Source organism: Pseudopodoces humilis, chromosome 3 (assembly GCF_049639895.1).
Source record: "Pseudopodoces humilis isolate 2021_Gansu_Grassland_sample_001 chromosome 3, ASM4963989v1, whole genome shotgun sequence".
NCBI lineage: Eukaryota > Metazoa > Chordata > Aves > Passeriformes > Paridae > Pseudopodoces > Pseudopodoces humilis.
Genome location: NC_142202.1, coordinates 29,281,574 through 29,297,988, shown reverse-complemented (window position 1 = coordinate 29,297,988; position 16,415 = coordinate 29,281,574). Strand labels below are relative to the sequence as shown.

General features: G+C 40.3%; 1 protein-coding gene across 4 annotated transcripts in view; it reads left to right on the top strand.

The window, feature by feature from the left end:
• Nucleotides 1–16,415, top strand: part of DAAM2 (dishevelled associated activator of morphogenesis 2) — a 237,998-nt gene that overhangs the window by 175,211 nt on the left and 46,372 nt on the right. For 3 of the 4 annotated variants that reach the window (XM_088053801.1, XM_088053799.1, XM_088053800.1), the window contains exons 15-17: nucleotides 5,002–5,109; nucleotides 7,763–7,795; nucleotides 10,912–11,018. In XM_088053801.1, coding sequence (XP_087909927.1) covers nucleotides 5,002–5,109; nucleotides 7,763–7,795; nucleotides 10,912–11,018 — 248 coding nt within the window. The remainder of the gene's footprint in view (nucleotides 1–5,001; nucleotides 5,110–7,762; nucleotides 7,796–10,911; nucleotides 11,019–16,415) is intronic. The other variant, XM_014261243.2, reaches the window with a different exon arrangement.

Genomic DNA, 16,415 nt, shown 5'->3' with positions numbered 1-16,415 from the left:
ATTCATACAGCACTACAGTAGTGCTGGTGCCAAGGATCTCTGTTTTTTAAGAAAAAGATACTGCAATATAACCACTGTAATATCCTGGAAAGATTCCTTTCTTTGTTTTTGGGCAGCAGTGCTCTCTCACTCTGAGTTTTACACAGCACCAAAGGTCAACCAAACTTCTATGGTTAATCCAAGCAATGGACTGGTTTCAAGAACAGTGGAAGTATGGATTAATAGTTACCTATTTAATAAATATAAATGTATTGATTTGAAGTTCTCAGAATAAATCAAGTCAACCTTCAACTACTCTGCTTCCTTACCTCGTGGCTGAGAAGCAGCTTCCCATCAAGTGTCCTGGTAATGGCTCTCGTCAGTGATGTCAGAGAGACTTTCTTTAGTCAACCCTAAATAGACTTGACTGAAATAGTTTCATAAGAAAGGTATTTCTTCTACATACCATATTGCTGTTTTTTAAAAACCCAAACCACACATACTTACACACACATAAAAATAAATCAAAACCACCAAACCTAAACCCCCAAAACAACCAGTCACATAAACAGAAAATGTTAATTTTGACACTAATTTCTATAATGTTATCAATGATTCTGACTTCTGGAACTTCCTCCCTAAAAGCAGACTGAGGTTGATGAAAATTATGAAGGACTGCTGCTAGAGATTCAAAGTTCTCCAAGAGTTCTCCAAAATCTCATTGTGAAGCTACTCATAATAGCTATGGTGGTGCCTAGGCCTACAATGAGATAAAACAGCTGTCTTGATTAAAAAAAAGGTAAAAAATACAGCTTTTGCTTGAAGTGGATTTTTCTCACACTGCAGAAAGGATCTAATATCAAGAGCAAAGTTTGGAAAACGTTCTTTGTCCATGTCACTTTTCAGATTCATACTGGAATTCTGAATTAAATTTTTAAGTTGCTTCCACTTTTCTGGTTAATATCTTACAAATATTAACCTACTAATAAGCAGGATTGCCTGCTCCAGTATTCACAGAGCACTCATAGTTTCCATGGTTTCTCTGAACCTGCAGGTCAAACAGAAGTACTGTAAGTTTTCATTCATGCTGTGAGTTTACTGAGGCATGATGGACTTTGATGCCTTCCAGAATATCATTATTTATCTATCAGGGTAAATAAAATCATCCTTTAGATGTAGCAGAGGACAGCTTGATATGATTTTAGTGCCACAAAACACTGTCATTTTCTAATGTTGTTAGGTCTCTCAGCAAATTGGGATTCACTACAAAGGTGGAATGATGCAACTGCTACAGTGCATGAAATGTTAAATGCAACATACCAAAAACAAAGCTTGATGGAGCAAATGCCTTGTCAATACTTGTTCTCATAATAAGATGTTTCCTAACCTAGTATGTGTCACCATTTCATTAGAGGATGCTGGGAAGTACAGTTCACAAGGCTTGCTTCTCTAAGTGGGCCAAGACTTTCCAAAGCACAGGAATCGTGGATCTTGGAAGACTTGTAGAATGAATAAATGAATGAATAAACAAATAAATTAAGATAGGGAGAAAAACATTACAGATAAAATGACTGCTCTTTTTTTTAGTCTCTTTTTTCTTTTCTTTCTAAAGGCAGAGAAGAAAAAAATGAAAAGAAGGAATGAAGAATTTATTTTAAATTATTATTTAGGGACCATAAATATTTTTATGATTCTGAGGGAATCATTTATCACAGCAACCACATTATGCAAGTCTGTTTCTCTTAAAATGCTTTGTCTTCTCTGGCTGATGACAAGGAACTATCAGCCAGTTAATTCCTAACTGTGTAAACTGTGTATCAAGAGTTCAGTCTAGGAAGTTATCTGGCAGCAACATGAAAATTTTCAAGGACAGAGCTTATAGTAGAAATAGAAGGGACAGTCCCATTGCAAGTGTTAGGTGTAACAAAGATTGTTTATACCTCTGCCTGCCTCGATTTTTCTTTGACTGCATTAACCCTAAAATTGGATCAAAGTTGGTCAAAGTTCTGTTTGTGCACGCCATTGCAATGGGTGCTGCTTTGGAATTTGTCTTTCTGCTATAACTGCCATACAAACCATCCTGTACAGGACCAGATTCAACCTGGCTCTTAAAATTAATCTGAATTGAAGTTGGAATCATTTTCACTGGGTTGTTTTCCTGGGAAAGTAGGGGGAGAACTACTCTCTGCAGTCCTTTTCTGAGTCCCAGAACTTCCTGTTTTGGCACCTTTGAAGTTCATTCAGATTAGACTGTTCTGTAGGATATTTTTTCTGTGAGGAAACCTCACTCCCATGAGATTTTTGCAGCTGGACAGGTAGATGGGCAAGACTCATGAGTAGCTGTCTTGAGTCACATCCAGCCTCTACCAAACATAACATACAGCTTTTTGACATCCTTAAGGTTCTATCCCAGTGATGACTTTAAGGACTCCTGTCAAGAAATATTCTGCCATTTCAGTGTTTGATTAGACAGTCTGAAACAGTGAGGCACTCAGAGAACTGCTCAGCTGTTCAAATATATCCCTCAGGATTTATAATTCATGTTTTACAAAGCTAGCCTGGAAATTGAATGAGAATGATCACTCTGCCTGGCTGCTTCTGGCTAAGATTGGCAGTGGAATTCAGAGCTAGCATAAAAAGAAAATTAATTTTGTCTCCTATTGCTTTGTCTGAGATGAGCCTCCCAGACTTGTTTGCCATGTTACAGTCACAAGTTCTTCCTATATGGAAAGAAGAGCCACAGCGATTGCAAGGCATGATACAATGATATTGGTGAGCCCACTCAGGATGGGTGCTGCTCCCATCTAGGATAGGGCCTTGGAAAGATCAGGCAAGGAGACCAGCTGCTTTTTAATGCCTTTTATTGAGGTCAACTCTAGGTGAGGGGACTCAAGGGGCTGCACACACCACTGCTGCTCCCAATGGTCAACACAGAGGAGGAGATGATCAACTCTGCCGCATGGCAGAGCTGGGGTTTCTGTTCTCACGAGAGTCCCTGGGAAAACACTGGCTCCTTGAAAACCTGGGGTATTCATGCATAGCAAGTGTTGTTTAATTATGGCGACGAGGTCCAGAACATCAGTAAGTTGCTCAATGTTCTCCCTTACTCCTCAACGTAGTTTGGAGTCAGGTTTGTGCCATGGCTCGCTGCTTCTAGGGGTCTTTAGATGTTAATTCCACTTCCCCTGGCTGCTAACCCCCATGGGAGTTCAGCTCATCTACATACTGGGTGATGTCATCGGTTGCAGCAGAGGCAATATACAAGACAAGGTGGCCAAGGCTATCACAACAACATTGGTATTTACCAAACATGACACAACATGAGGTATGTAACAAAGAAGGCACCTTACGGTGACAACATTCAAACTATAAATATCTTTGTATACTGATCAGGAGGTCACATTTTACACTTTACAGCTCTCACTCTGAATAGCACTGCAGACACCCCTCCTTACCTTCAGGCACTCACAGGCTGCCTCTGGAGAAAGGGTATTGGTTTTCCTTCAGTGTCTGCCCTGCCAGGAATTTCCTCCAGAACACTTCACACATTTATTTCCCCCTCATTTTATCCTCCTCAGGTTTTTTTCCTTGCTCCTTGAGTCTTGTGGCTTAGCACATTTCCCTCAGATGACTCTGAATGGGAAGTAGAGCCTGTTCCTAATTAGTTCTGATAATGAAGTGTTAACACACTTTGCCATGTAGGTTCAAGTCAGATACTTTAGAGCTGAAACCTGTGTGAGGGTTTCATTGCTATTGCTTTCGGTTCCTGGCTTTTTCTGCATCACTGTTCTGCTGGCTCTTCATCTCCTGGGATTTGCTTAGGTCATTTTTACAATTCCGTTTGTCTATTTCTTTTTTCTTTTAATCAGCATTTTCATTATTTTTGCAGTCAATAAAGTACAATAAGTATACACTTCCTAAACTAAATGAACTGAAGAATAGTGGTGTCAGTGGTATGAAGAGCACCCAAAGCTTGTCTCAAACAACATGCACCTAAGAGTCAGTCAGAAGGAGAAGGTAGTTTGATCTTTGTATCCTCTGGCAGTAAGGACATCTGTCCTGAGAATGTCAGCAGGAGACCCAGAACCTTCACTTAGTTTAGGATGACTGCTGATTACTTAATTCATGTACTACAGGAGCCTGCTTTTTCTGGGTTTGGTGGACAGCAAGTAGAAGTCTGTGCCTGTCTCCCTCCATGCTAATTACCTGCCAAACAGCTAGAATTCCTAGTATTCAGGATACTGTATCATCACAAGGATTATGAACATTTCCAGTTACTGTGAATTAGGCTGTTTCAGGGATCTGGGTATTGTTTGTGTCTATCTGGCTTAACAAAGGCCTCACGTAGACAAAGGAGTTCATGTAATAGGAAACAATTAGACTTCAAAGACTCAAAAGCTTAAAAGTAAAATAAAATAATAACTTAAACTACTTTCACAGGCAGACATAATGAAAACTACACACTCTTTAGGCTTTACAAAAGAACCTGGAAAAATTTGCAAAAATATATCTGGGGTTTGTCATGCATCTGTGCTTTTCCTAAGTTTTTTTCTCCTGATGGTAACACTCCTTTCAGCACGACCACAATCTGTGTTAGACAGATGACCACTCTTGAATGTGGGATCATAGATAATACTTAAGATATGGTCTGCTAGTCCTGGAATGTGCCATTTCATTAGAGGCTTGCTGTGATGAAAAATGCAAAATGGTATGTTTAAAAACAAACAAACAAACACACAAAAAACCCACAAAAAAACCCAAAAAAAACCAAACCCAAACCCCAAAACCAAGAAACAAAACAAAACAACAAATAAACCCAAGAAAAAAACCCGAAGTAAAAATCAAAACCAAACACTATTTTTTCTCCTTTGACTATTGAAACAAAGTGTATCCACTAAAATGACAGCAGTAGTCCATTGCAGTTTGACCAGTGAGCAGAAGTGAATGATCTATCCAAATGGGATTGGATGTTCTTAACTAAATACTTTTGCTATCTTGTTAAAATATGTCTTTTCCTTTTAGGAGAGGATCCTTGGCACAATCTGGAATGAGATTGATGATTTAAAGGCATTCAAGGTGCTGGATCTAGAAGATTTTGAAAAGATGTTCTCTGCGTATCAGAGGCACCAGGTAGGAGTAAGCTTTTCTATACCTTTTCTGTCTTGAATTTCTGGAGGAGAAAAGAATACATGACAGTGGTCTGAGCCCTTGCCCACCTGCAGTCAGGCTGCATCACTTGATGCTCTGCCACTGTGCAAAAAATCTGAAGACCAAAAGAAGTTGGGACGTATACATGGGGCAGGATCTAAACTTCTGATATGGACATACTTCATATTCATGGGCAGCTCTAAGAGACAGCACCTACCAACAGACAATGCTCTAGTTAATGTCATTGGCCACTGACTTCCAAAAGTTCTGGTGCTTTACATTTATATTTGCATATCAAACTTTCTGTTTCTCCCATTCATCCAGAGAAAAAATGCTGTAGTTCCCTGAGTACTGAGCAAGGTGATTGTATTAGCTGTCTTTCATTTTGTCTGTTTTTTCTTAAACATCCAGCTGTCTGAACTGTCAAGGTGACAGAAGCTGTCTGAATTACAGATTATAGAGCAAACAGCATACTTTAAAAGTGGTCATTTATTAGAATGTCCTTTTTCCCTCCTCTTTTTCTTGGAAAGCAAGTCCCTTTAAATCTATGTATCTCCACTGAATGAGATTTAGCAGCGGACAAATTGTACTTTCACTCCTTTAACTCCCCCGGCTTTCCTTTGCTTTTGGAATATTTTCAATGTTTTGTATGCTGCAGAACTGGATCATTAGTCTGAATTTTTGGGAAAAGACACAGACCTAACTGCCATAAAAAACCTTTATGGTTATTCCTCACAGTGATGATAACTACTTCATTAACTGACTAGTATCTTAAAATTAACAGTCCAACCCCTTGTCTTTGGATTTTCCATCTGCTCCCTTCTCTCTTTTATTTTTCTATCTAATCCAATAAACATAATGAATAACTTTACTTATTTAATAGCTCACAGCCACATGGATAAGCTGTGAAGAATGTGATGTTAACTGTTGCATGCATTATAAGATTTCATTTCTCATTCTTTCTCTGCAAGTAGCCGGTGCTGTTTAAGCAGGTCCCTCTCTCTTTCTGTAAATCATATTCCTTGAAACAAGATCCTTGTTCACAGAGGGGAAGAAAGGCATACAAAACTTCAGTGCTGTTAAGAGATGGGATTTAGACCCTGTCCCAAGAGCTTCCGTTCCAATGTTTCAGGTGCAAACATTGCAACTTCCTCACTAGAAATGTCCTTGCAAAGCCTCGCTTCCTTTTGTGCCCAAAATCCAAAGCCAAAGCTGTCCTGGTCTCAGTTAGAATCATAATATTTATGGCTACATTACCAATCACTGGAAAGCAGCCTGAGCTATTCAGCCATAAACTAACCTGGCCCTTACCTCTGGTCCGTGGGTCTCTGAACAGTACTCTTTCATCCTCATTAAACACACTTTATGACAGTAGCTCCAGACACTAGAGTAACACTTATGTAAGCTACTTTTATTTTTGTGCAGTTAGACATCTTGCTCTCCTTACAGCTTTTGTTGAGGTTTTTACATTATTTTTTTTTCTCCTTAAATATTTTGTTGTTATTACTTTATGTGGTACTTTCTTTTTCATCCATATTTGCTCCAGTGTGAACTAGAATCCAATCAACATGTCCTCATCAATTTTCATTTTTTTGTTTAAAGACCAGAACATCAAAATTATTTTTGAATTTAAAATTTATGAGAATTTTTTCAGTTCACACTTAGTCTTTTTTCCTCTTTTACTTTCAGAAATATTCCACTCTGACCAAGTATGTCTTTCCTCTGGGTTTGTGACTTTTAAACTTCATCCAAATGTCTGTTAAGAAAAGTGTCAATTCAAGGCCCTGCGCTTTGCATCTGAAATGTTGAATAAGTAGAGATAAAGACATTTCTTTGTTTACTGTTATTAACTTGATCTTCATGTTTTTTCCAGTTTCATTTACATTAAACAATTTTTCTATTTTCCTAATATTGTTAATGACAGAAGGTGTCTTCTCCTCTCTCAAGCCCAGTGGTGTCTATGAGGGAAAACAAAATTGTCCAGTGTACAGAATGCTGGACCAAGTATTCTTACACTTGTCTTTTGACCTTGCGCAAATCTTACTGTGTAATATTAAACTTTTGATTCAGTATAGCTGGTGTTTTCCTGCAGTATTATGTCACGAAATAGTTGAAGTCTGTCTTCCAGAAGTGCTGTAAGGCCTCTTTGGCAGTTTCTGAGTGCTTTCAAAATACTTGGCTGCAAGTTGTTAAAGGGTATAACATGCCATTGAAACAAGTTTTTGCTTGCTATACTAGTTAATACCCACAAACTGTGCCTGTGCATCAGGAAAGGAGATCTGACCCTCAAGTTATAACCTTGGAAGTTCTTTCAGTAAGGCTCTGGACTGGATTTGTAAAGGTATTTAAGCATTATCCTAGTTAATATTTAATTAAAATATTTATGCTTTGGAGACCAAACTTATTATTTTCATAAAAGACCTAGGAATCTTAGTTCCATGATATCTGCTGATATAAAATATGCAAAGAAATGCTGAAATACCTTGAACCATCTGAGCCAGTATTACTTGCACAGAATTATATGCTCTTAGAAAACAGTGTGTGTCTAAATTCAGCTGCCTTGTTAAACTTGGTATCTTTGTGCTAATTTTTGGCATGTTTCCTTCTTCATTTTTTGCGACTGCTGCCTGCATAGGACCTGCTAACTAACCCCTCCTCCTCTAAGCAAGTGAGTATCATTGTCTGCTTCCTGATCCTCTTGCCATGTGTATGAAGGTGAAGTCCGGGACCATGCCATTATGGGTTACAGCTCATGCTATTGTTTCATATGCCCTTGCACTCTGCTTTCTTGATGGGGAAGGTGGTACAAATTATTCTTTTAGTTGCATTATCTCTGTGATAGGAAGTAGTTCTTGTTCTTTCACTTGCTTATATCTCACTGCTGGGGTTGTAGTCCCTTTTTCCTACGATCCTGAGGAAAAAAGACCAGGGACAAAGAAGAATGCCAGTGTGAACTCTTCCTTAACCAAAAGTAATACTCTCTTGAGAGAAAAACAAAAGCGGCTCTCAGGGAGCCTTCTCTCCCACTGTTCCAAATTGTTTTCTGTCTGGTTTGGACAGTACTGAAGTCTTCAGATACACTTAGTAGCCACAGACTTTCTGCTAAAGGAGATATTTCTTTGCATAGAACTGGGCACTTTGGCAGAAGGATTTGTGACATCTGAGGAGCAGAAGAGTTCAAATGGACAGATGAAACCCTCAGAAAGTTCAGCAAAAGATTAAAATGGTGTTTAGATACAGGTACTGGATTATGCCTGTGTCTTTCAACTGGCTACATCTCAAGCAAAATTCTTGGCAACAATTTTGGTAAGAGCAATGCTATTAGGAAAGGAATGTTCGGATATGATCATAAGTGTCTCTGGTGGTTTCAGAAGAAAGTAGTTCTCACCATGAGTGCTTAGGGAACTGTGTTTGGAAAGTCTAGTCACAACTTTTGCCACACAGGGGAGGCTAACATGGCAGCATATCAAAGCAAGTCAATATGGTAGACATAGTTCTCTGAAGTATTGATAATTGTCAGAAGATAGGGTGCTGTCATGGTATGAGTCTTCAGCTAACAAAAATCAAATTGTATTTGAAGCAAGGGACCAATGTGATGAACACACTCCACATGTACAGTCATTTCAGCACTGAAATTTTAGCTGAGTTTTGAATTTGCAACTAAAATATCAAACCTAAAATACTCTTTGAAGCACATAACATAGAGTAATCCCAGATGAAAAGTCAGTAAAAGATGATGTCATAAATCTCAGTCGTCTGTCAGGTTGACACCAGCCCAACTGTTCTTGCGCTCAGGGTTTGAGCTCTCTCACAAAAGCTAGTCACCACTGCCCCCTTGCTCCTCCTTTTCTGTGTCTGAGAAAATATGGATAGTCCATATGCAATCTGTTTTCCTTAGATAAGCTTGGAAACTGGCTTTGGTAAAACCTGAGGCTTCTCAGGTTTTCAGACCTGGGCCATGTCTGAATAGTTCAAGTTATTCATCTGTGTTTAACCCTGTGGGTTGGGGAATTGGAAATGGCATGGGAACTATTATATCAATTCCTGCTGGATTTAAGGAAAGCTGGCTAAACCCCCACATCACATACATAGCCAAAGGCTGAAACCTTTTTTTACTTGGAATGGGTGCTGGTTGTCACTATCCAAGTGTCCTTGCCTGCAAATATTAGTGAGGAACAGTGAAGCTTTTAAACCAAGAGCATAGACCAGCAAGTAGCTTTCTTCCTTTCAACAGTTGCCCATCTCCATATTCCCCTGTCTTTCCTCCCCACAAACTGAGAAAACTTAGGAAAACTCTGAAATCTCTACATGGCAGTTTATACTGGGGGCATTCCTCTTGTTGGTATTGTTAGTTATTCTCTCAGAAATAATAAACTTACCCAATTCCAATTTTGCCTTTTTTGTAAACACTATTTGATATATTGAGTAACATTTCAATTTTCTTTCTGCCAAGCTAGATGCTTTGGGCACATCTAGAAGAATTTACTGCGTGCATGTCTTCAGCTGGTGCATTGTACCTGCTTAAAAATGTCACTTTCTATTAGTGGTGGCTCACTGCAGCAATTTTGGATGTGGCTGCATGAGTCTTTTGCATAGGAGCAACAGAGATTTGTGGTAACTGACTGTAACAGTAACTGAAATGACAGCTAGCAGTATGAACCTATGATTTACACTGAACTCTCAAATGCTTGGGTATCAAAATTTCTTTGGAGATTAGTCATGCTGATGTAAGTAAGCCTTGAGCTGCAGAATCTTGAGTCCTGAGAGTGAATTCTGGGAACCACCTATTCTGTGTGCTTGCCATGATCTGACACGTTTCCCTGAGTATTTGCTATTGACTACTCCCAGGAACAGGATGCTGGGACAGACCTTTTGATCTGACTCAGCATGCTTGCTGCTATATGCTAAAAAAGAAGTCATATTGGTTATTTGATGGGTGCATTCAAAGCTATATTATACTGATAAATCTCAAAATGTCAAGGCTTGAAAATATGGATGTCATGAAAAGACTTTTTTTTAATGGTTCCTGCAGCAGTTAGCTGGGAAAATAAAAACTGGATGGTCAGACTGCATTTGCAAATATTTTATCTCTGTGTGCTATGACAAATGTTCTAGACTGGATTTTTAAGTTTTTTCAGGTAATGAGTATGGAAATGGCAGTATGGAGACAACTTTGGAAAAGGGTGATTTCTGTATAATTAAATGCATTAATTATATAATTAGTTTTTAAAATACAACGTTGTTTAAATGCAGATTTTTACCATTTAGTAAGATATATTTAGTAAAATAAATGTCATCATGCCCTACTGTTTGCATCTCTCATATAATGCGAATTGGTCAGGTCCAATGGCAGCCAGAAGACATAACAGAAGGGTTTTTTTTGCTTGTTCTGCAGCCTTTCAAGAATGCTGTGTAACCCCTGGAGGAGGCATCTGCTGAAGATGCTGTGATACCAGTGTGCTTCATCATAATGTGCCTGATTCTCCTATCATGCCTGTTTTTCACATTGACATAATGTAATTGTTGGTAGAATGAGTCCAATAGGTCAGAATTAGGTCCAGTATATGGTACCAAAGATAAGCTTATAGGTATTAATGAATGATTTCTGTCTAGTAACACAGGATCTACCCCCATGCTTTTTTCTGCCTTTGTCTCCTTTTCTTATCATTTGGGTGGATCTTTCAAGGTTGGGATGGATGTGTTCATTACACTGAGCTAAGTCTATCAGTCTTGAATGAGAAACATAATACTGATTGTTTTCCCTCCCTTTTGAAATACATGCAGAAAGAGATGGGTTCAACAGAAGACCTTTACCTCTCCACAAGAAAGGTGAAAGAGCTATCTGTGATTGATGGCCGGAGGGCCCAGAACTGTGTCATTCTCCTTTCCAAGTAAGTGTGCTAAGCCGTAGCTCACAGGGTGTGCCATGCTGAATGCAGAGGCAAGAGGGGATGAAATTAAACAAATGTATGTGTTTATTTTCCCAGCTAGACCTGCTGTTTAATACCTGCAGAGCCTCAGCTAAACCTCTCTTATTGTGTCATAAAAAGCACATTTCTCATAACATGTTATTTCAATTAATAAAAATATCCACACACAGATTTTGTTTGTCAAACAGGTGGGCATCAGCTTCTATCTGAAGACTCATCATTAGAAAGTGATCACTACTCTTTGGTAGATGAAAGCAGCTCATTGTCAGTGTTTGCATTTCACTCTAAGTAATGTGTTCCCCACGTTCTGTGTCTGTCATTTGTCTCTGTTCTGTGTGCTTCTTTCTAAATATTGTTCTGCCCATCTCCCTGGAATACAGCAGAGCTGAGTGTGATGTTCATTTTTGACTCATGGTGAGAACAGTGGTAAACATAGGCATTCATATGCAAGACCCTGAGATGAGCTCAGCTGGTTAGAGCATGGTATTAATTATATCAAGGTTGTGGTTTAAATCCCTGTATGGGACACTTAGTAAAGAGTTTGGCTCAGTGATCCTTGTTAGTCCCTTCCAGATCAGAATATTCTGTGAAGAACTAAATCTTCTATTTGTAAATTAGGTTTTTGAAAGCAAGAGTTGCCTTTGTGTATTTCTGCAATGGCTAATGCATTCAAAAGCAGTGACATCAGGGCCCTCTATATTTTTTCATGTCTTTCTACCAGCATGAGTTCTAGGTTTGAGGTCTGTCCCTTTTAAATTTGTACAGACACTGATCAAACTGTGAAAGTTGCCTTTCATAACAGAGGAGGGACAGCAAGACTGGAGACAAAACCTGGTTAAGCTGTGGCAGTACTGCGCAGCAAAACTGTTTCATTGGGCAGTAGAAAATACATGTTCATATGGATGTGATGCTTGTCTGCTCTAGCAAGCTAACAGTGAAAACAAGGTTACAGCCAGACCACCAGGTCTGGAGCAAGTTCTTTCCCTTGCTTAGTGAAACCTGTGGAAGCTTTCATTATGCTACTTATGTGGCATTAGCCTGCATATCAGCAGGACCCCACCACCCAAACCTTCAGTGAGGAAAGGCTTACATTTCTCTCTCTGCAGTAGTTGCTGCCAACACATATTTGCTGGTGTTGGCAGCTGATTGTGACTAGGGCAGAAGGATGGGGAGGCATAAGAGCAACAGGATTTTCATGCTGTTTGATGGACCTACTGAATTGTGTCTAGGGTTCAGATTACCTGTAAGCAGGTGGAAAATTTTCTAGAAGTGGTAACATCATGTGTTTGGTTCAGTTGGCTCGGCTGAGGAGGATCCAGGAAGGTGGTCCATGACTTAGTATGGCACTAGATACTTATTTCTAAAAATCTTCTGTCTCCAAAACAAAAGCAATGTGACCATTAGCAATGCATGTTTTTCAACATTCATCTCCTCTGCTATGCAAGTCTGGACAATCTTAGCTGAGAAGAATCCTCTCTATACAGTGTCTTTGTTTGGAAGACAAGTGTCTGGTAGGGAGGGCAGGAGCTTCCCTTGGAATGAAACTGTAGACCCCCCTCCCTCTGAATTACTATAATTTTGAAATCAAGGGTCTCTCAGGCAGAGATCTGGGCATAGGAATAACAGTTCTTTACTAGTATGTACAAGGCAAACAAACAACAATAACTAAAGCATTAACAACAGAACTGAACCAGGGACCCCATGACAGCCTCCTTGGCTGAGACGGGAAGTGTTGGAGGAGAGGCTTTGCTTCACAAACCCCCTCGGGCAGTCAGTCCCGGTGCTCCTGCAGGGCTCTGAGGAACACTCAGCTGGAACGGCAGGAATGAGCAGAGATCCCAGGCCGGTGGATGACATATATCAGCAGCTCCGCAGTGGTGGCTGGCACTGGCATGTCCTGGCAGGACAAGGGGGCGCAAGGCCCACAAACGAAGAAGAAAGAAGGAGAAGAAGAAACAACAGCTCCATCTGGGTTATGGCAAATTCCCTTCTCCTAGCCGCAACAACTCCAAGAGTGTGTCCTGCTCTCCAACCTAAGAAACCAGCCAACCCCCCAGCTGCCCCTGCCCTCCCCCATCCCCTGCCCCCCTTTCCCCTTGGGCCCAGCCAAAACTCTGTGTTTCTTAAGCACCCAACAAGTACCAGCAATCAGGTTTCCCTGAAACTAATGGGCAAAAATTCTACAGGTGAGATGGAACAAAAGGAAGGACACCCAACCCCCAACATACAGAAAGAGAGAAGGGATGGTTTCTGTGTTTTGCCTTTCTTTTTGCTGCCTCCAGCAGCAACATCATTGAAGCATGAACCTTGCACTTCAACATACATGGCATGTGTCCACTCCAGGTGTGCCATGAAGTTAGCGCACCTTGAACTGCGAGTCTGGACTCAAACCAGAGGTGAAAAGCTGTGTTTTGTGACTGCCAGCTTCTTCACTAGGAAATATCCAGCTCTTACTGAAAAGACTGGGCAACGAGACCAGCTGCTTTTTAATGCCTTTTATTGAGGTCAGCTCTAGGTGAGGGGACTCAAGGGGCTGCACACACCACTGCTGCTCCCAATGGTCAACATAGAGGAGGAGATGATCAACTCTGCCGCATGGCAGAGCTGGGGCTTCTGTTCTCACGAGAGTCCCTGGGAAAACACTGGCTCCTTGAAAACCTGGGGTATTCATGCATAGCAAGTGTTGTTTAATTATGGCGACGAGGTCCAGAACATCAGTAAGTTGCTCAATGTTCTCCCTTACTCCTCAACGTAGTTTGGAGTCAGGTTTGTGCCATGGCTCGCTGCTTCTAGGGGTCTTTAGATGTTAATTCCACTTCCCCTGGCTGCTAACCCCCATGGGAGTTCAGCTCATCTACATACTGGGTGATGTCATCGGTTGCAGCAGAGGCAATATACAAGACAAGGTGGCCAAGGCTATCACAACAACATTGGTATTTACCAAACATGACACAACATGAGGTATGTAACAAAGAAGGCACCTTACGGTGACAACATTCAAACTATAAATATCTTTGTATACTGATCAGGAGGTCACATTTTACTCTTTACATTACTGTTAGCAGGTCTTACATGGAGGATAGAGATTTGGAGAGCGAGGTGTCCCTGTGGAGCCTGCAAGTTTGCATAGTGCTCTGTTAATTTTGCTGCTGTGGTATTGAAAACACCACCTGCCAGGGCTATCCCACTGGCTTAGACGATTTAATGTTTGTAACAGATAGTGTTACACCCAGAATATCAGAAATATTGTACAGGTTGGCCCGGGATTGGTATTCCTCCCCAGACTTCCCTTTTAAATGCAAACAGAAAAGCTAAAAACCTTTGGGAGCTAAAATAGCATCTTTGCATTCTTGCCTCTGTTTTTGCAGTTTGTCGTTATATGGTTCTAATATTAAAGGCAGGAGTTGGGAGGAGTGTCTACGGACTGAAAGTTGAAAGGGCTTTATAACCCCTTTGCAGGTTTTTTCATTACCCCACATCTTCCTCCTTGAGGTTAGACCCTGAAGGTGATACACTTCCATCCAAATTTTCCCTGCTTGTTGCCATGCACTTGCTGCTCCTGCAGCACACCTCACATACGTGCATGGGGGTGTGCACACATATGCAATGAGAAGGGATTTAAAACTTGTGACAAACAAAAGGAGTTTGTGCAACCCGGAGCTGCAGCCCTAGATTTCAGGTTGCCACAGTATCTGCCAGCAGCTGTTTCCAATTGACTCTTACTTATCCCTATAGTTTATTCCCCCTTTACACTCAACCGTCATGTCCTTTAAAGTAAAATAGCTGCATGGGTTGGGTTTTCTTTCCCTCCCCTACTCAAATGTTTTTGTTTTACTAACACTGTTTTTGAAGGGGTCAGGTAGAGCTCATATTTCATATGGTCCAACAAGCCAAAACCTATCAAGAATGAGAAGTAGATGCTTCTTGCTTTCTTTTGCAGAGAGTCTGCCACATGGTAGGCTGGAAGGAGATGAAAATTGAATTGCTAGTTGTTTTTTGCTGACATCTAACAAATTCATAAACCTTCCTCATCAATCTCATCTCTATTTCCATAAAAAGATATTTCTTTCAACTACTCAATAGTAGCATCTTTCTGTTTTCATGCAGAGAAAGGATTAAATTGTTTAACAGAGTCTGGTTGATCTAAAACAAAGCTCTGTTCCACAGACCATCTTCAAAGGCTTAAAAAAGCACGAGATGAGTTTATCTCACATTACTTCCAGTAGACTATAGTTCAACCAGGACATGGAACCATCTGTTTGTAATGAGTTCATGCACCCACCAGCTTCAAATTTAGCTTTCTTATTGGTGTTTCAAGCATACAATTACTTTTGTCACACTGGAAATCTGCTCTCTCTTATGAATTTCCTGATGTCTTCAGTTTTGACCAGACTGGAGTTTTATTGTCAGACTTGTGTGGTCTGGAAGAGTCACCCCAGATCCCCATGTTTCCTGCTTTCACCTGGCAGCTGGACCATTTCTCTGACCTCTCTCACCACTATGGCTTTCCCTGCCTCTGTTACTTAAATAATGGATAATATTTTTGCTGCTCTGTTTTTGTAGCGCCATTTCTTTAAATGTTCTTGCAGAACATCCCAAGATATGTATTGTTTACTGTCTTGCTCTGTGAAATGCTCTGGAGAGATTCAGTTCTTTGAGACATCTTGCTTGGAAGAGGGCTGAATGTATACTTATGGAACTTCTTTGTGCACATTCCTTTGAATGAATTCCAGCAAAATAATTATGTTAGTGTTCTTCTGAATAATGTAATGTGTTTGTTATTTCTGTGGCTCAGTGAGTCAGCAGTAACCTTCTCGAGAGGCTGGAAATAGTAGGAGTGCTAGCAAAATGTCTCAAAACCAACAGTAGCAGAAGGCAGAATCTGATTATACAATTATAGTTTTAAATGTGAATGTGACAGTAGACAGGTACTAGGGGACAGGTTTACTAAATGTTTGTGTCTTTGTTACTTTAAACATCAGTAACGGAAAAGAAAAAAAGGCTTGGGCAGAATTTCCAATGAGAATATGAAAGAGGTAAAGTATTTTTTTCACATCACTGTACCTCCTCAGTGCTTTTAAACTCTTTCAGTTGAGACATTAAGGGGACAAGCTATTCAGCCAATGTCAGTCTCTGTGTACCAGCTTTGCACTGCCCCAGTCCCTGTGTGCCTTTCTGCCATGTGACAATTCAGTACTTCCACCCTTGTTTTAAGGTAAACTTGAAGCAGTATGATAGTCTGGGGTACAGATCATATCTGGATACAGAAACAGCTGACTGGACTCAGCATTCCTGTTCCTCAGTGTGCTGTATTGAAAAACACTGGGCAATAACCAGTGCCTGCTGGGTTCCTGGAGA